Source organism: Pelophylax lessonae (assembly GCF_965119305.1).
Source record: "Pelophylax lessonae genome assembly, chromosome: 12".
In the NCBI taxonomy this organism is placed as follows: Eukaryota; Metazoa; Chordata; class Amphibia; order Anura; family Ranidae; genus Pelophylax; species Pelophylax lessonae.
In genome coordinates this window covers 160,802,871-160,823,851 of record NC_138779.1, presented here as the reverse complement: position 1 = coordinate 160,823,851, position 20,981 = coordinate 160,802,871, and the positions used below count along the sequence as shown (strand labels likewise).

Sequence of the window (20,981 nt, the reverse complement as noted above, 5' to 3'; positions counted from 1 at the left end):
GAAAAGACATTCATCCTCCTAGGACACTAGCAAAAAACTGAAGCATGCTGGTAATAGGAGGAGCTAACCTGGGCTGACCTAGTTTTGTGTGGCAGTGCCCAATTCTCGGCAAGACGGCAGTATAACCTAAAAGGAAAAGGCATCTGGCATCCTTTAATGGATGAGAAAGTCATAGGAAATGGTAGACATTTAAATTACACTATAGACTTCGGTAAACAAACTGCTCTTTACCAACATACCCTGTAGTTTTCTCTTGTCCGCCATCTTTCCTTCACTAGAGATGGCCTTTCTTCATACTTTACAAATGCAGAGTGCTGTGGAACAGGAAATAAACCTATCAATGTAACAAGCGGAGAAAGAAGCACTTACAAAAAAACAGTGAACTTAGTATATTTACAGATAATTGGCATCCTATTGTTCTAATGGCGTAAGCAGTGCCCAAGTTCCTTTTAGAACAACCCTATTATTGACAAAATAGAACATACGGCTTTGAAAAGAAGCTGCTTAATATTTACCTGTCCAACCACACTTGCCACCATTCTGCTCAATAGCAATATACAAATGGCTAACGTTTCTTTGGTGTTGTCCGATAGCATGCAGAAAAGGACCGGGAAGTTAGTTTCAAAAGATGAGGAATTTTAAGCCAGCATTTTGCAGGGAATACAGAATTGAGGTAGGGGCAGCAAGACAGTTAAGTATTAAACAGCTTATTTTTCAGACAGCATTTTTGTGTGGGTGTTTACACCAGAGGGTTGCTTTAACTTTAGGGAACAAGTGCAGCTCTCACAACGGGGAACAAATTTGTGAATTGCACATGGAATCCAAAAACATGTGCTCTGGCTCATTGATGTCCTCAATACACCAGAATTCAACATAAATCAACAGTAGTAGCTGGAAACTCCAGCATCCGTATAAATATCTTTATTTCTTGCACAGGAGTAGATAAAATGCTTACATGTTTCAGCGAGTAGCCTTGTTCACACTGAACAAGGCTACTCGCCGAAACGTAGGAATTTTATCTACACACACACACACTATATTGTCAAAAGTATTGGGAAGCCTGCCTTTGCATGCACATGAAATTTAATGGCATTGAAGTCTTTGTCCGTAGGGTTCAATATTGAGTTGGACCACCCTTTGCAGCTATAACCGCTTCAACTCTTCTGGAAAGACTGTCCACAAGGTTTAGGAGTGTCTATGGGAATGTTTGATCATTCTTTAAGAAGCGCATTTGTGAGGTCAGACACTGGTGTGGACAAGACCCGGCTCACCGTTAACTGCTCCAATTCATCCCAAATGTATTGGGTTAAGGTTAGGACTATGTGCAGGCCAGTCAAGTTCCTCCACCTCAAACTCACGGGGGTCACGTTCCTCCACCCCAGCCATCCCTTTTTGGACCTTGTTTTTGGCACTGGTCCAAATTGATCATGTGCGTGCATAATATATATATATATATACATACATACATACATACACACACACACACACACACACACACACACACAGACACACACACAGACACACACACATATATATATACACACACATATATACATAGTATTCGGCCCCCTTGAACATTGCGACCTTTTGCCACATTTCAGGCTTCAAACAAAGATAAAACTAATTATTTGTGAAGAAGTGGGACACAATCATGAAGTGGAACGAAATGTATTGGCTATTTCAAACTTTGTTAACAACGTGCAAAATTATTCAGCCCCTTTACTTTCAGTGCAGCAAACTCTCTCCAGAAGTTCAGTGAGGATCTCTGAATGATCCAATGCTGACCTAAATGACTAATTATGATAAATAGAATCCACCTCCACCTGTGTGTAATCAAGTCTCCGTATAAATGCACCTGCACTGTGATAGTCTCAGAGGTCCGTTTAAGTGCAGAGAGCATCATGAACAAGGAACACACCAGGCAAGTCCAAGATACTGTTGTGGAGAAGTTTAAAGCAGGATTTGGATACAAAAAGATTTCCCAAGCTTTAAACATCCCAAGGAGCACTGTGCAAGTGATAATATTGAAATGGGAGTATCAGACCACTGCAAATCTACGAAGACCTGGCCGTCCCTTTAAACTTTCAGCTCATACAAGGAGAAGACTGATCAGAGATGCAGCCAAGAGGCCCATGATCACTCTGTATGAACTGCAGAGATCTACAGCTGAGGTGGGAGACTCTGTCCACAACAATCAGTCGTATACTGCACAAATCTGGCCTTTATGGAAGAGTGGCAAGAAGAAAGCCATTTCTTAAAGATATCCGTAAAAACTGTTTAAAGCTTGCCACAAGCCACCTGGGAGACACAAACATGTGGAAGAAGGTGCTCTGGTCAGATGAAACCAAACCCGAACTTTTTGGCAACAATGCAAAACGTTATGTTTGGCGTAAAAGCAACACAGCTCATCACCCTGAACACACCATCCCCACTGTCAAACATGGTGGTGGCAGCATCATGGTTTGGGCCTGCATTTCTTCAGCAGGGACAGGGAAGATGGTTAAAATTGGATGGGAAGATGGATGGAGCCAAATACAGGATCATTCTGGAAGAAAACCTGATGAGTCTGCAAAAGACCTGAGACTGGGATGGAGATTTGTCTTCCAACAAGACAATGATCCAAAACAAAGCAAAATCTACAATGGAATGGTTCACAAATAAACATATCCAGGTGTTAGAATGGCCAAGTCAAAGCCCAGACCTGAATCCAATCGAGAATCTGCGGAAAGAACTGAAAACTGCTGTTCACAAACACTCTCCATCCAACGTCACTGAGCTCGAGCTGTTTTGCAAGGAGGAATGGGCAAAAATTTCAGTCTCACGATGTGCAAAACTGATAGAGACATACCCCAAGCGACTTACAGCTGTAATTGCAGCAAAAGGTGGCGCTACAAACTATTAACTTAAGGGGGCTGAATAATTTTGCACGCCCAATTTTTCCGTTTTTTATTTGTTAAAAAAGAGTGAAATATCAAATAAATTTCATTCCACTTCATGATTGTCTCCTACTTGTTGATTCTTCACAAAAAATTACAGTTTTAAATGTTTATGTGTGAAGCCTGAAATTCGGCAAAAGGTCGAAAAGTTCAAGGGGACTGAATACTTTCGCAAGGCACTGTACACACACACACACAAACACACAGTAAATATAAAAAAGCCTACACATGACAAAATGTCAGGTTTCTGTGATGTAAACAAATGACAAAGATAAATAATTGCAGAACTTTTTCCACCTTTAATGTGACCTACAAACTGTTCAACTCAATCGAAAAACAAACTGAAATATTTTCTTTTTTTTGGGGGGGGGGGGTGGCATTTTGTACTTAAGACTTACAGTAAAATCCTTTTCTATGAAGGTAAATCGGCAGACGCAGCTCCATATCTTCTTTAGACCATTGGGTTAAGCTCATCCAATCAGGAATAGGACACTAGGCAGGAAAAAGCTTTACCACACCTATGGAGACTGTCCCTGCAGGCATAACCCCACACACTCTGCTATAGCAGCCAGTTTAGTTGCAAGCAGTGTGTAGAAGACCAAAAAAACCCACACTCTGAAGCAGAGGGGCAGGTGCTGTGTCTGTCGAACTTCAGAGAAAAGGATTTTACGTTAAGTACAAAAATCCAGTTCTATATTGTTCAGCGACAGAAGCAGCTCCATATCTTCTTTAGACCATTGGGATACCCCAAAGCAGTATTTTCATGAGGGGTGGGAAGACAAAAAAAAAAAACCTAACTCCCCAAAAGGGTAAACGTAGCCAATCAGGAACAACTGAAGCTCACAACCAAGTTGCCTCCTTGCAAATTTACATCACTGACGCCTGATGGCAAAAAGCCCAAGAAGCACTCAGCGCTCTAGCAGAATGTGCCTTCACTAAGGAGGAACCTGACCCTTCAGCAAATAAGACTGAACAATCGTCTGCCTGATCCACCGGGAAATGGTTGCAGGAGACGCAGCTAATCCCTTACGAGGTCCCTCATTAGGGAAAAAAAAAAAAAAAAAGAAGAGCATCTGACTTTCTGAAAGACTCAGTAAACGCCAGGTAAACCCTGATCACTCAAACCACAGCCAAAGAATGTAAGGCAATTTCCTTAGGATGCTTGGGCATGGGACAGAGTGAAGGCAGCACAATGTCTTCAGCCAAATGAAAATCCTAAACCACTTTAGGGAAAAAAAATTGATTTGGTAGGAATACCACTTTATCTCTGTGGACCACCAGATAAGGTGAACGGCAGGACAATGCCGCCAATTAAGACACCCTGCGGGCAGAAGTGATAGCCAACAAAAAGGCAACCTTCTGAGACAATGAAAGCAGAGAAATCTCCTGAATGTTCTCAAAAGGAGGCTTTTGAAGAACAGACAATACCAAATTCAGATCCCACGGAGGTATCGGGATCATCTCAATATGGCGCACTCCGCAAATGAAAGTGCGAATCAAGGCATGCGCAGCTAATGGGCATTGGAAATATAAAGCCAAAGCTGACACTTGGCCTTTGATAGTGCAGAAAGGCCAAAACCCTAGCAACCGAAAACAAGCGAGGGTGCACCTTCAGCGATTCGCACCATGAAATGTACGATTTCCACGTACGATGATATCTTCCTGGGAGTCGGAATCCTAGCCTTCAAGAGTGTAGGAATCGCAGAGTCAGAAAGCCCTGTATCCCTCAACACCCACATGGCTCTCAACAGCCATGCCATTAAAGCCAAAGACTGTAAAGCAGGATGGAAGATCAGACCTTGAGACAGCAGATCTTCCCTGAGAGGAAGTCTCCTAGGAGCATCGGTGACCAACCTTACTAGGTCTGCGTACCAAGACCGGCCAAGTCTGTAGCCACCAGAGCAACGTGAATCCTTTCCACCTCTATTCTGTGTAAAAGTCTTGGCAGGAGTTTCAGGGGAGAAAAGGCATAAAATCAGCCGACACCTACCAAGGAGCCACCAGTGAGTCTGTGGAGTCGACCAGAAGATCTCAAGATCTGGCTATGAAATTCTGCACCTTGTTGAGAAGAGAAGCAAACAAATCGACCTTGGGTGTCCCCCACCTGACACACAGGAGACAAAAACACCTTTGGGTGTAGGAACCACTCCTCGTGATCCAACACCTGACGACTCAGGTAATCCGCTTGCCAGTTCTCCACACCTGGGATGCACACAGCAGAGAGGGATGGGACAAACTGTTGCACCCAGGCCAAATTTCAGCCACTCCCTGGCCGCCAAGATACTCTTGGTGCCCCCCTGGTGATTGATGTAATCCACAGCCGTGGCATTGTCCGATTGAGTCCGAACAAGACATTTTTGCAGACGAGTCATCCAGTTGCTCAGGCAAAGCTTTATTGCTCTGAGCTCCAAAACATTTAAATCGGCAGTTTTGACTTTTCTACTGGCCAGGTTCTATGGGCACAGAACTTCCCCTGAACCCTGCCCTAAGCTCAACCGAATCAAAGTGTCTAAAGACTTTGGATCCTTGTTCCATTTGACCAGAATCTCTTTACAAAGGTTTGGTATGGAACTGAGCAAACGGAACCGCCTCAAAAGGTGGATACCAACAGACCCAAGGCCCGCATGTAAGTTCGCAGAGAGGAAAGATTGTTTGCCAACAACCACCGAATCACCCCCTGCAACTTCCGCAGCTTGTCCGGGGGGAAGAAAGACCCTCGCCAAGGCTGAATCCAGAGTCAAGACCAGATAAAATAGTCTCAAGCAAGGTATCGGGGTGGATTTCTTGAACTCCTGCAGGGAGCCGACAGTGATCGTCAGGTCGCGCATCAGGGCTAAATGAGAGTCTGCTCTGAATAGGAGATCGTCCAGATACCAGAGTACCGCAATCCCCTGTTGGCGCAACAATGGCAACACCCCGGACCAGTACTTTGGTAAACACCCTGGGAGCGGAAGCGAGACCAAAGGGTAATGCCACATATTGATAATGTTCTTTTGCTATGGCAAAGCCTAGAAACCGCTGGTGTCCAGCGTAGATCGGGATGAGTAGATCTGCGTCTTTGATATCTATGGAGGCCAAAAAGTCTCCCTGGTGTAGTGACACCACTACAGTTCAAATGGATTCCATGCAAAACCTCCATATCCGCATGAAACAGTTTAGAGCCTTGTGATCCAGAATTGGACTCACTTTGCCCTCTTTTCTAGGCACAGTAAACAGGTTTGAATAAAACCCTTGAACGCGTTCCTGAGAGGGAACTGGTGAAAACACACCTTGCGACAGCAGATCTTGTACCGCCTCCAGTAGATCTTTTAACCGGTCTGCAGAGAGGCGCAGGTTGGACAGGAAGAATCTGTCCGACGGACAAGACCGGAATTCGATCTTGTACCCTGATCAGATCAGTTCATGAACCCATTTGTCCTGAATCAAGGAAGTTCAAGGTTACGGGAAAGAAGCAAAGACATCCCCTCACCCCAGAAGTGGGTGAGGGTGCCCCTTCATGCAGAAGAGGATTTGTCTGCAGATTCGGACTGGCCGGTCTTTGATTTACCTGACCATGGCTTCTTGGAATTCCCAGAAGAACTGAATGGCTTCCCTTTTTCTTGCGACCCGGAGGTCCGAAAAAGCCACTTATGAGCACTGAAGGAAGGCCCCCAGTCTATGACATGGCGCCTTGCCTTTAGAGGACTGAGTACTCTTCCCCTCGGTAAGGCCTTTGATCAACTCTTCCAGAGAGGATCCAAACAACCTCTCCCCAAAAATAGGAAAGATCTGTCAAAGCCTTTTTGCAAGCCTGGTCCGCAGACCAGCTTTTCAACCACACCATGCGTCTAATCATAATCCCCACTGCCGACACTCTGGCCACTAGGGGAGCTGCATCCAGGGACGCATCACAAAAAACATCAGAGCTTGAGCCATCTGGTGCATTAGTTCCACCACCGCTGTGGGGGAGCTGCTCAGCTTCCAAGTTACCTCTTAGTAACTTCACCCATTCAGTAACCGTCTGACACCATGACATTAACAAATATTGGTTTTAAAATGGAACCCGCAAGCATGTGCAGATGGTGGGATAGAGACTCCACTCGCCTATCTCCACAGGGTCTGCGAAGGCTGGGGATTCTGCCACCGGAACCAGAGTAGACTTGTTCAGCCTGGAAACCGGGTGTGATCCATCTTAGGTGGCACGGTCCACCTAGTGGACACTGCATCTGCAAAAGGATAACGACGTTTAAAATCGCTTAGGCACCACTAGCATGTGCTTGATATGCCATAGTTAATGGACAATATCGTCAAAAAGTTCCAGACAAGGGAACATCTTGCCCGATTTTTGGAATTTGCAGGAACCAAAAGACAACTGTGAACTAGACGCTGTAGATTCATCTGCCAATTTTAAAGTTTCCCACATTGAAACAATAAGTGCTTCCACCAATGCGTATTCCTGCACGGTGGTGGACGAGGTCAGCTCCTCTTCACCATCAGAATGTGAAGACACCGACCCTTCAGGGTGGGGCCCGTCTGCGGTGGCCAAGTCAGCTTCAGAATCTGAGAAAACTACAGAGGGAGGCGAACACCGAGGTCGTTTGCAGCTAGCAATGCTTTTACATACAAAATCTACCTTAGACACAAGGCTTTCCAAGACTGCCTTAAGTGCAGACCAGGGCTGCGACCCAGAAGGTTCCGCAGCCACTCCTAGGGGGTCCGTAGGTGAAATAGTACCCTGGGACTCCATATTACATTGATATACAAAAATGCAGTGTCACTTTAAATGACGCTAAATCGCGATCCCAGCGCTAACTTAGCGGTATACCTAGTCCCAATCCAATACAAGCCGATAGAGTGGGTGAGTAAAGCCTACAGGGGACCCCAGAAAGGTTACCAGACTGCCAGCACGTTCTTGTGAAAGTAAAACGTTCCTTGACCAGAAATGACAAGCACAGTCTGTCAGAGATAGATTTTCATGTTACATGCCGTTGGCCTGTCCATCAATTGTGGACTACAAGAAAATGTCCGCCCATGCATTTTATTAGGAGAATAGAAAGCATGAATCTACAGCAAAATGGTGGCTCCCACTGCGTGCCATGCAGTCTCGTGCCCCCCCCCACCCCCAAGGGGGTCCCAGGCAAGAGGCATCAGTGGGTTCCTAGGAAGGGTCCCCACCAGGATAAGGCCACCACTGAAGAAAAAAGCCCCCCCCCCCCCCCTGGACTATAACCTGCTCACGCTTGCTGGCCAGGAAGGGAGACCATAAGGATCTAGATTATCTAGTTCGAAACCACAGCTGGCTGTTGCTTGTAGTTCTCCAGGAACTCTAACTAGGGAAAATAAATACCGTATTTAATCGGTGTATAACACGCACTTTTTCCTCCTAAAAATGGAGGAAAAAGCAGCAGTGCGTGTTATACGCCGATAAAAAAAAAAAACGGCCAGGAAGCATTACCGAGAGCAGAAGGGGCGGGCCGGGCAGAGAAGAGAGAACGAGCGAGCGCAGTCATCGGAAGTCCCGCCTATGACAGACGTCACACGTCTCGGCAGAGGAGGCGGGACTTCCTATGACTGTGCTCGCTAGTTCTTCCTTCTCCTCGGCCCGGCCCGCCCCCTTCTGCTCTTATGACAGCTAGTCCTTCCTTCTCCTCTGCCCGGCCCGCCCCTTCTGCTCTCGGCGCTGCTTCCCGGCCTTTTTTAAAACAAATTTGGTAGTTCCAATGGCGCTTGCGAGGCTGCATATTTGGACATTGCGCATGCGAGGCTGCATTTATGGACACTGCTGGTGAGGCTGCATTTATGGACACTGCTGGTGAGGCTGCATTTATGGACACTGCTGGTGAGGCTGCATTTATGGACACTGCATTCATGGGCACTGGTGAGATATCATTTGATTAAAAAAAAAAAAATGTTCTGAGTTCAAAGCTGTTTATTTTAAATTAAGCTTCTTACCTGAAATTTCTCTCCAAATATTGGGGTGTGTTATACGCCGATAAATACGGTAATCACAAAATAACAAATTTCCCTATTATAGCCAAGACCGAAGTCCCAACCAGGAACTAGGTCCTATTCCTAAACTAGGCAGAAACAAACTGGCTGCTGTAGCAGTGTGTGGGGTTAGGCCTGCAGGGACAGCCATAGGCGTGATAAAGCTTTTTCCTGCCAAGTGTCCTATTCCTGATTGGAGGAGCATAACCCAATGGTCTAAAGAGGATATGGAGCTGCATCCGTCGATAAATGATAAGAGAATATGAAAAACTAAAATTATGTGGTTGCAGAAGTGTGCACACACTCTTATAACTGGGGATGTAGCTGTGTTCAGGATTAAGCAATCACATTCCAACTATTAAACAGAAGTCAGTACACACCTGCCATCATTTAAAGTGCCTCCGATTAACCCCAAATAAAGTTCAACTGCTCTAGTAGTTCTTTCCTGACATTTTCTTAGTCGCATTTTACAGCAAAAGTCATGGTCCACAGAGAGCTTCCAAAGCATCAGAGGGATCTCACTGTTAGAAATTCTTGTGTACCCTTCTCCTGACTTATACCTTTAAGGCATTAGGCATACCATGGAATACAGTGAAGACCATCATCAAGCGGAGAAAATATGGCACAACAGTGACATTACTAAGACCTGAAAGTCCCTCCAAAAATGGTGAAAAGATGAGAAGAAAACTGGTCAGGGAGGCTGCCTAGAGGTCTACAGCAACATTAAGGAGCTGCAGGAATATCTGGCAAGCACTGGCTGTGTGGTACATGTGACAACAATTTCCCATATTCTTCATATGTCTCGGCTATGGGGTAAAGTGGCATGACAAAAGCCTTTTCTTAAGAAAAAGATCCCAGCCCTAAATCCTGCAAACACACATCTGAAGTCTCCCAAAAGCATGTAAGGAAATGTGTTAGGGTCTGATGAAACCAAGGTTGAATGTTTTGGCCATAATTCCAAAAGATCAGTTTGGCGCACAAAAAAAAAAAAAAAAAACTGCACATCACGAAAAACACCCTATACCCACACAGTGAAGCGTAGTGGCAGCATCCTGCTTTGGGGTGGTTTTTCTTCAGCTGGAACAGGGGGCCTTCGTCAAGGTCGAGGCAATTATGAAAAATTCAAAAGACCAGTCAATATTGACACAAAACTTTCTGGCTTCTGCTAGAAAGCTGAACATGAAGAGGAACTTCAGCTTTCAGCATGACAACAAACCAAAGCATACATCCAAATCAACAAAGGAATGGCTTAACCAGAAGAATAAAGTTTTGGAATAGCGCAGCCAGAGTCCAGACCGCAATCTGATTGAAAATCTGTGGGGTGATCTGAAGAGGTCTGTGCACAGGAGATGCCCTCTGAATCTGACAGATTTGGAGAATTATTGCCAAGATGTGTCATGCTGTAATAAATTCAAAAGATGCTTTAAAAAAAGTATTATTTTAAGGGTGTGCACACTTCTGCAACCATATTTCAGTTTATTTTTTCTTACTTCCTAACACTTATTTGATTTATCTTTGTCTCCTTTTACATCATAGAAACCTGACATTTTAACAGGGGAGTGTAGACATTTTGTGTAAATATAACTGGATTTTTGTAAGAACTTACCATAAAATCCTTTTCTCTGAGGTTTGACAGCTGCAGCTCCTTATCTTTGTGACTCATAGGGTAATGCTCCTTCTAGGAATAGGCTGGGGGCTGTCCCTGCAGACATAACCCCTCAGACTCTGCTATCAAACAGTTTAGTTGCAAGCAGTGTTTAGAAGACAAAAAAACCCAAAATCCAGTTTTCTCTATCGTTCGACAGACGCACCTCCTTATCTTCATGACTCATAGGGATGTCCCAAAGCAGTATAATCATGAGGGGTGGGAAACAACGCAGAAACAAAATGTAAGTCCCCAATGGCTAAACCAGGAACAACTGGAGCTCACCCGGAAAAAATTGAACCCTCAAAGAGAAACTTAACAGATATCTTTTAAACTGCAGCCTGCAAAACCTTGCGGCCAAAAGAAGCATCCGGATGCCAACACATCAACCTTGTAGAATTTTGTGAACGTAGGCACAGACGACCATGTTGCCGCCTTGCAAACTTGTAGCATTGACGCCTGATGGCGAAAAGTCCAAGAGGCACTTTGCGCTCTTGTAGAATGAGCCTTCACTGGGAAAAGGAGGAACCTGACCCCTCAGTGAATAGGCCTGTACCACCATCTGCCCGATTCATCTGGAAATGGTCGCAGCAGATGCAGCCAATCAATTACGAGGTCCATTAGTAAGGACAAAAAGAGCGTCTGATTTTCTAAAGGAGTCAGTGGTCTCTAAATAAACCCTGATCGCCCGAACCACATCCAAAGAATGCAAGGCATACTCCTTAGGATGCTGAAGTTTAGGGCAAAGTAAAGACAACACAATGTCTTCATTCAGATGAAAATCAGAAACAGAAGGAAGGAACAACTGATTAGGTCAAAGTACACCTTATCCCTGTGTACCACCAGATAAGGTGAGCGGCAAGACAACGCTGTTGATTCAGACACCCAGCAGGCAGAAGTGATCACCATCTGAGGCAGAAAGCAGCAAAATCTTCCACATTTTTTTCAAAAGGAGGCTTTTGAAGAACAGACAACACCAGATTTAGATCCCACGAAGGTAACAGGGATCGCCTCAGAGGAGCCATATGGAGCACTCCCTGGAAAAAAGTCCGGATTAGGACATGCGTGGCTAACGGGCATTGAACATATATAACCAAATCCAAAACTTGGCCTTTGATAGTACCCCAAAGCCAACCGCTGTTCAATCCCTTTCTGCAAAAAGGCCAAAACCCTAGCGATCTAAAACAAGCGAGGCTGCACCTTCAGCGATTCACACCATGAAATGTACGATTTCCCCGTACGATGGTAGATCTTCCTGGAAGTTTACTTCCTAGCCTTCAAGGGTGTAGGAATCACAGAGTCAGAAAGACCCCTATCTTTCAACATCTGGCTTTCAACAGCCATGCCGTTAAAGCAAGGGACTGTAAAGCAGGATGTAATAACGGACCTTGAGACAGCAGATCTTCCCAGAGAGGAAGTCTCCAAGGAGTATCGGCGACCAGTCTTATCAGGTCTGCGACGTATCACTATCAGCAAGGCCAGTCAGGAGCCACCAGAATGACCGGAATGTTTTTCACCTCTATCCTGCGCCTTGACTCAGGTAATCCACCCGTCAGTTTTCCACACCTGGAATGTGTACAGGAGAGAGGGCTGGAACAAAGCTTTCCGCCCAGGCAAGAATCTCGGAAACCTCATTGGCCGCCAAGACACTCTTGGTGCCCGCCTGGTGATTGATGTAAGCCACAGCCATGGCGTTGTCTGACTGAATCTGAAGCAGACCTCCTTACAGACGAGTCGTCCAATGACAAAGCTTTATCACTCTGAGCTCCAAAATATTTATCACACATATTCACTCTTCCATCGTCCAGGTAGCCTGGACACATAGCTTCCCCAGCACCCCGCCCCAGTCCGACAGGCTGGTGTCTGTGGTTACCACCATCCAAAACGGAAGGAAGGACTTGCCCCAGCACAGTGCTGGAGACTGAATCCCTCACAACGGCAGATTTTGTGTTGTGGCTCAACCGTATCAAGGAATCCAAGGACTTAGGAGCCTTGTTCCATTTTATAAGAATCTCTCTTTACAAAGGCCTTGTAAGGGACTGAGCAAAGAGAACCGCCTCAAAAGGTCAATACCATCAGACCCAAGGCTCGCATGCAAACTTGTAGAGAGGACAGATATTTGTCCAACAACAACTGAATTGCCCCCTGCAATTTTTGCAGCTTGTCCGGAGGAAGAAAAACCCTCGCCAAGGCTGAATCCAGAATCAGGCCTAGATAATCCAGTCTCAGAACTGCAGTCAGCGAGCGAGGATTTCTTTAAATTGATGTTCTAACCGAACTCCTGCATAGTTCTGACTGATTGGGAGATCCCCCAACAAGGCTGATTGAGAATCCGCTCTCAACTGAAGATCGTCCAGGTACCCAAGTACCGCAATCCCCCACCAGCGCAGCAGTGCTAATATCGGTGCTAGTACCTTGGTAAACACTCTGGGAGTGCAGGCGAGACCAAAGGGTAATGCAACAAATTGAAATCTCCCTGATGCAGAGACGCTACAACCGTGCGGATGGACTCCATCCAAAACCTCTGTACCCGCACAAAGTGGACTTGAGATCCCGGATAGGACGCACTTTGCCTTCTTTTTTGGGCACGGTAAATAGGTTTGAATGAGTCCCCTGAAAAGTTACTGAGCAGGAAGGAACTGGCAAAATCACTCATTGTGACCGCAAGTCGTGTACGGTCCCTCGCAAGTCCCTTAACCGGACTGGGGATATGTGAAGATTGGACGGGAAGAACCTGTCTGACGGACGGGACCGAAGTTGATCTTGTATCCTGATGTGATCAGTTTGTGAACCCCATTTGTCCTGAATCAAGGAGGTCCAGGGTTCCTGAAATAACCAAAGTCGTCCCCCTCCCTAGACCTAGGTGAGGGCGCCCCTTCATGCAGCCGAGGACTTGACTGCAGGTCCAGATTGGCCAGACTTAGATTTTCCCCGAGCATGGCTTCTTGGAAACCCTAGAAGACCTAAACTGTTTACCTTTTTTTGCGACCTGGAGGCAGGAAAGACGTTTGTGAGCAGTAAAGGAAGGCCCCCGACTAGTAAGCGGCACCTTGCCCTCAGAGGATTGAGGCAGATTAGTGTGCTTACCCCCCGTGACACCTTTAATCAATTCATCCAAGGAGGATCCAAACAGCCTCGTTCCTGTAAAAGGAAGATTAGTCACAGCCTTCTTAAAAGACTGGTCAGCTGACCAGCATTTTAGCCACACCCTGTGCTGAATAGCAATCCCCACTTCTGATGTCCTGGAAACCAACAAAGCTGAGTCCAGGGACGTATCACACATAAACACCAGGGCTTGGGTCAACTGGTCTATCAGTTCCAGGGGGAAGCGGTGCCGTTTCCAAGTAACTTTTCAGTAACTTCACCCATTCAGCAGCAGTCTGCGCTACTACAACATTCACAAAGGTTTCAACCTAGCCAACGGAGAATCCTTTCTCGGTGGTACAGTTCACCTATTGGACACCGCCTCCGCAAAAGGATAACAGCGTGCAAAACGCTTAGGCACCACCAACATGTGCTCAATGCGTTGCCATTGTTCATCCACGATAGTATGAAACAACTCTGGAAAAGGGAATACCTTGCCCGATTCACGGGATTTGTGGGAGCCAAAGGACACCTGCGTTCCTGCCGCAGTAGCTTCATCAGCCAATTTCAGAGTTTCCCGCACAGAAACTATCAGGGCTTCCACCAATGCAGTTCCCTCGTGGCAGCTGATGAGGACAGGTCCTCTTCACTGCAGAATGTGAAGACCCCGACCCTTCAAGGTGATCTGCGTCCGTGGCAACCATATCCGTCTCAGAATCTGAAGATCCTGCCGATGGAAGTGAGGGCAGAGGGCGTTTGCATCTGACAACACCAGAAGAGACAAAATCCACTTTTGACATTAGGCTTTGCAAAAAAAAAAAAAAATACAATTTCTTGCAGGGTCCCACAGTCGCATCCAAGGGGGTCTGAAGGTGAATGTTTATCCTGGGACTCCATTGCTCAAATAAAACTTTTGTTTAATGTCCCTTTAAGACCACGAAAAAAAACAGTCCCACCACTATTACTGCGGATTCACAATCCCTGATTATTATGTAATAGCAGAGCAGAGGAGGAAAAAACGCACAGGGAAACCCAGGAACGTTACCAGACCACCGAGAAGCATCCAGCCTGATCAGCGTAAAAAACAAAACACTGTCTGCACAGGAAGAGGAAGAGGCTCTGCCTCTATCATTACAAGCCATGCCACATGCCTGTCCATCAAACAAACCTCAATAAAATGGCCGTTCATACATTCTCAATAGGGAAGTATAGAAAACGGCTGCCCATGCAAACTAATGGGAACATAGAGATCACGAACCGCAGCAAAATGGCAACCCCCCACGGCGCACCATGCGATCTCCAGGACACCCCAAAAGGGTCCCAGAACAATAGGCATCTAAAAGGTCCCTAGCAAGGGACCCACCCAGGACAAACCACCCCCCCTCAAAAAAGCACTATAATGGCCATATTATTACCACTTCCCCTACCCCAAATGTAAAACCTGCTAGGGATAGGGGAATGCTAAGGGGTACACCAGATTAGTCCTCCGGGGTGAAAGGGAACTGAGGGAGCCCCTAAGGCCTGACCATACCAGGGAGGGGCCCACACCCGTCCCGGGTGTTTGGGGGTACAATTTTACTCACTATACTACGGTATCTGGGGGGGGCACTTCGAAACCGAACACCTCCCACCTGGGATGGGGGTGCTGTCAGCCAAGGGGAAGCTGCATTCCAGATCAATGCGTCCCTGCGAGACTGTCCACTAGCAGGCTTGTCCTAATCCATCGGGGCACTGTCTTGGCGAGGCCTAGTTGTGGACAACAACATGCCAGGCTAGGAGACCTTAAAGATCTAGATTATCCAGTGTGAAACCGCAGTCGGCTGTTGCTTGTAGTTCCTCTGGATCTTGGTCCTCAGGAACAAACTAGTAAGAAAGGTCTTCTTACTAACACTTGGCAGAACAAACTGATGATAGCAGAGTCTGAGGCGTTATGCCTGCAGGGACAGCCCCCATAGGCATGGTTATTTTAGTTTATTTCCTGCCTAGTGCCTATTCCTAGAAAGAGGAGCATAACCCTATAAGTCATGAAGATAAGGAGCTGCGTCTGTCGATGAATGACAGAGAAATATTTTATACATATACAGTGGGGATCGAAAGTTTGGGCACCCCAGTTAAAATTTGTATTAATGTGCATAAAGAAGCCAAGGAAAGATGGAAGAATCTCCAAAAGGCATCAAATTACAGATTAAACATTCTTATGTGTCAACAAAAGTTAGATTTCCATCATTGGCACTTTCAAAATTACAGAAAACAAAAAAATGGTGTTTGCAAAAGTTGGGCACCCTGCAGAATTTATAGCATGCACTGCCCCCTTTGCAAGGCTGAGACCTGCCAGTGTCATGGATTGTTCTCAATCATCGTCTGGGAAGACCAGGTGATGTCAATCTCAAAGGTTTTAAATTCCCAGACTCATCTGACCTTGCCCCAACAATCAGCACCATGGGATCTTCTAAGCAGTTGTCTAGAAAACAAACTGAAAATAGTGGACGCTCACAAAGCTGGAGAAGGCTATAAGAAGATAGCAAAGCGTTTTCAGATGTCCATATCCTCTGTTCGGAATGTAATTAAGAAAGGGCCGTCATCAGGAACAGTGGAAGTTAAAGCAAGATCTAGAAGACCAAGAAAAATATCAAACAGAAAAGCTCGCAGGATTCTGAGAAAAACAATTCAAAACCTACGTTTGACTGCACAATCACTCCAGAAAGATCTGGCAGACACTGGAGTTGTGGTACACCATTCCACTATAAAGAGATACTTGTACAAATATGGTCTTCATGGAAGAGACATCAGAAGAAAACCTCTTCTACGTCCTCACCACAAAAATCAGAGTTTGATACATTTTGGAAACAAGTTCTGTGGACCGATGAGGTTAAAATTGAACTTTTTGGCCAGAATGAGCAAAGGTACGTTTGGAGAAGAAGGGGCACAGAATAGAATGAAAAGAACCTCTGTCCAACTGTTAAGCATGGGGGTGGATCAATCATGCTTTGGGGTTGTATTGCAGCCAGTGGCACAGGGAACATCTCACAAGTAGAAGGAAAAATAGATTCAAAAAAATTTCAGCAAATTTTGGATGGTAACTTGATGCCATCTGTGAAAAAGCTGAAGTTAAAGAGAGGATGGCTTCTACAAATGGATAATGATCCTAAACACACCTCAAAATCCATGGGGGATTACATCAAGAGGCGTAAACTGAAGGTTTTGCCATGGCCTTCACAATCTCCTGACCTCAACATAATAATTGAAAATCTATGGATAGACCTTAAAAGAGCAGTGCGTGACAGACTGCCCAGAAAGCTCAAAGAACTGGAAGACTTTTGTAAGAAAGAATGGGCAAAGATACCTCAAACAAGAATTGAAAGACTCTTGGCTGGCTACAAAAAGCATTTACAAGCGCGGATACTTGCCAAAGGGGGCAGTACAAGATTAACTCTACAGGGTGCCCAAACTTTTGCAGACGCCATTTTTTTGTTTTCTGTTATTTTTAAAGTGTAAATGATGGAAATAAAATCTAACATTTGTTGACATATACAGAATGTCTAATCTGTAATTTGATGTCTTTTGGAGATTTTTTCATCTTTCCTTGGCTTCTTTATGCACGTTAATACAAATTTTTACCTGGGGTGCCCAAACTTTTGATCCCCAATGGATAGAGATTTATATCTATCTATCTATATATCTATATATCTCTCTCTCTCTCTCTATCTATCACACACACACATATATATACATATACACACACACACACACACACAGTGCCTTGCGAAGGTATTCGCCCCCCTTGAACTTTGTGACCTTTTGCCACATTTCAGGCTTCAAACAGATATACAACTGTAATTTTTTGGCAAGAATCAACAAGTGGGACACCATCATGAAGTGGAACTAAATTTATTGGATAGAAAATGGACTGAGTTACAAGTGACAAATCACCTATCTCAAACACCCAGCGCTTAAATGATCTTGTTGTACAATATACATAACAATAAATTATTATATTGTTGATATAGAAGAGCTGCTGCCTAAACATAAAACATGAATTCAAATAAAGTGCATATCACCTCAACAGTTGTCAAGAACCATATACACAAGCAGCGCTTAAACACATGACATTCATTATCATGGCATGCAAGTCCAGATAAAGTTCATAGGGAAAGTGGTAGAAAAAAAATCTATGTAATCCACAAGGGGATCAGTCACCAATGCTGGAGCCGGAAAAGAATGCTCAATCCCTCCACCTCACCGTGTGCATCACTCCCTAAGGAAACACACTAATCAGATACTGGCAAGCCTATAGCCCAAAATCCACTGATGTATCCAGACCGGAATCTCTCAAGGATCCACTTGTAGAAAGATATACCACTGATCACCTGGATGTGCAGCGCTCCAGCATAGTGCAAGGTCACTCCCACAGTCAAACATGGTGGTGGCAGCATCATGGTTTGGGCCTGCTTTTCTTCAGCAGGGACAAGGAAGATGGTTAAAATTGATGGGAAGATGGATGGAGCCAAATACAGGACCATTCTGGAAGAAAACCTGATGGAGTCTGCAAAAGACCTGAGACTGGGATGGAGATTTCTCTTCCAACAAGACAATGATCCAAAACAAAGCAAAATCTACAATGGAATGGTTCACAAATAAACATATCCAGGTGTTAGAATGGCCAAGTCAAAGTCCAGACCTGAATCCAATCGAGAATCTGTGGAAAGAACTGAAAACTGCTGTTCACAAACGCTCTCCATCCAACCTCACTGAGCTCGAGCTGTTTTGCAAGGAGGAATGGGCAAAAATTTCAGTCTCTCGATGTGCAAAACTGATAGAGACATACCCCAAGCGACTTACAGCTGTAATCGCAGCAAAAGGTGGCGCTACAAAGTATTAAAGTATTAACTTAAGGGGGCTGAATAATTTTGCACGTCCAATTTTTCAGTTCTTAATTTGTAAAAAAGTTTGAAATATCCAATAAATTTCGTTCCACTTCATGATTGTGTCCCACTTGTTGATTCTTCACGAAAAATCACAGTTTTATATCTTTATGTTTGAAGCCTGAAATGTGGCAAAAGGTCGCAAAGTTCAAGGGGGCCGAAAACGTTCGCAGGGCACACACACATACATACATACACAGTATCTCACTAAAGCGAGTACACCCTTCACATTTTTGTAAATATTTTAATTCTTTTCATGTGACCACACTGAAGAAAAGACACTTTGCTACAATGTAAATTAGTGCATTTACAGCTTGTATAACAGTGCTGTCCCCTCAACATAACTAAACACAGCCATTAATGTCTAAACTGCTGGCAAGAAAAGAGAGTACACCCCTAAGTCAAAAATTGCAAATTGTGCCCAATTAGCCATTTCCCTCCCCGGTGTCACGTGACTCGTTAGTGTATCCGGTGTGAAAGGAAAACAAGTGGGTTAAATTTTGGTTACCGCTCTCACACTCTCATACTCGAAGTTTAACATAGCACCTCATGGCAAAGAACTCTCTGAGGATCTGAAAAAAAGAATTGTTGCTCTACATAAAGATGGCCTAGGCTATAAGATTGCAGAGACCCTGAAACTGAGCTGCAGCACAGTGGCCAAGACCATACAGGGGTTTTACAGGACAGGTTCCACTCAGAACAGGCCTTGCTATGGTCGACCAAAGAAGTTGAGTGCACGTGCTCCACGTCATATCCAGAGGTTGTCTTTGGTAAATAGACGTATGAGTGCTGCCAGCATTGCTACAGAGGTTGAAGGGATGAGATGGTAAGCCTGTCAGTGCTCAGACCATACACCGCATCTAATTGGTTTGCATGGCTGCCATCCCAGAAGGAAGCCTCTTCTAAAGATGATGCACAAGAAAGCCCGCAAACAGTTTGCTGAAGACAAGCAGACTATGAACATGGATTAACTGGAACCATGTCCTGTGGTCTTATGAGACCAAGATAAACTTATTTGGTTCAGATGGTGTCAAGCGTGTGTTTAGCGGCAACCAGGTGAGGAGTACAAAGACAAGTGCGTCTTGTCTACAGTCAAGCATGGTGGTGGGAGTGTCATGGTCTGGGGTTGCATGAGTGCTGTCAGCACTCATTGAGGGAACCATGAATGCCAACATCTACGGTTACATCCTGAAGCAGATCACGATCCCCTCCCCCCTCGGAAACTGGGCCGCAGGGCAGAATTTTAACAGGATAACGACCCCAAACACACCTCCAAGACAACCACGCCTTGCTAAAAAAAAAAGCTGAGGGTAAAGGTGCTGGACTGGCCAAGCAAGTCTCCAGACATAAACCTTTTTGGGCATCTGTGGGGAATCCTCAAATAGAAGGCAGAGGAGTGCAAGGTCTCGAATATCCACCAGCACTGTGATATCAATGGAAGACGAATCCAGTGGCAACCGGTGAAGCTGTGGTGAACTCCATGCCCAAAAGGGTTAAGGCAGTGCTGGAAAATAATGGTGGTCACAAAATATTGACACTGTGGGCCCAATTTGGACATTTCCACTTAGGGGTGTATTCACTTTTGAGGCCAGCGGTTTAGACATTAATGGCTGGCTGTTGAGCTATTTTGAGGGGACAGCAAATTGACAGTTATAGAAGCTGTACACTCAGGGGTAGACCGCCATTTTTTTTCAGGGGCGATACTTTGGTCACTAAGTATCGGTTGATATTTTGTACATTTAAAGTTTGAAAAAATAAAGACAAAATTTGACACAAATCTGGTACTGAATATACATTAATGTTTATTAACATTAACATTAACCACTTACCAACCGCCCATTGTATATTTACGTCCCAAGTTTAAACCTAAATACCGGTGTTATGGCCGCAGATGGCTGCCATAACCCCGGTATTTTTTTTAAACGGTGGGCGGTTGGCTTTCAGATTAGGGTGTCTCCTCCCCTCTCCCCTCCCCCTCCCACCGCGTCCCGGTCCTTTTCCCCGCTTACCGGACCTGCCAGCAGCGGGGAAACGATCTGGTCCCGGATCCTCACAGACAGGATGTCGAGTGAGGGCAGCTTGCCCTCACTCGACTCTATGATCTTGGAGGACTGGAGCGACGGCAAACGTCGTTGCCTAGCAACCGGTTTAAAGGTCCCCTTTTTTTTTTTTTTCATTTTTTAGTGTACTTGTGAGATCTGAGGACTTTTTGACCCCCAGATCTCACAAAAAAGGAGGTCCTGTTGTGCCTATTTCTATTACAAGGAATGTTTACATTCCTTGTAATAGAAATAAAAATGATCATTTTTTTTTTTTTTTAAACGGTGTAAAATAAAAAATAAAATAAAAAAAATTAAAAGCACTCGCAAACCGAAGCGAAAACATACGGAAACCCCGCCCACATATGTAAACGAAATTCAAACCACA

General features: G+C 45.0%; 1 protein-coding gene across 2 annotated transcripts in view; it reads right to left on the bottom strand.

Moving 5' to 3' along the window:
• Nucleotides 1-20,981, bottom strand: part of CNOT3 (CCR4-NOT transcription complex subunit 3) — an 894,807-nt gene that overhangs the window by 795,630 nt on the left and 78,196 nt on the right. For both annotated transcript variants that reach the window (XM_082273841.1, XM_082273842.1), the window contains exon 2: nt 240-314. In XM_082273841.1, the coding sequence (XP_082129967.1) occupies nt 240-264 (25 nt within the window). In that variant the 5' untranslated portion in view covers nt 265-314. The remainder of the gene's footprint in view (nt 1-239; nt 315-20,981) is intronic.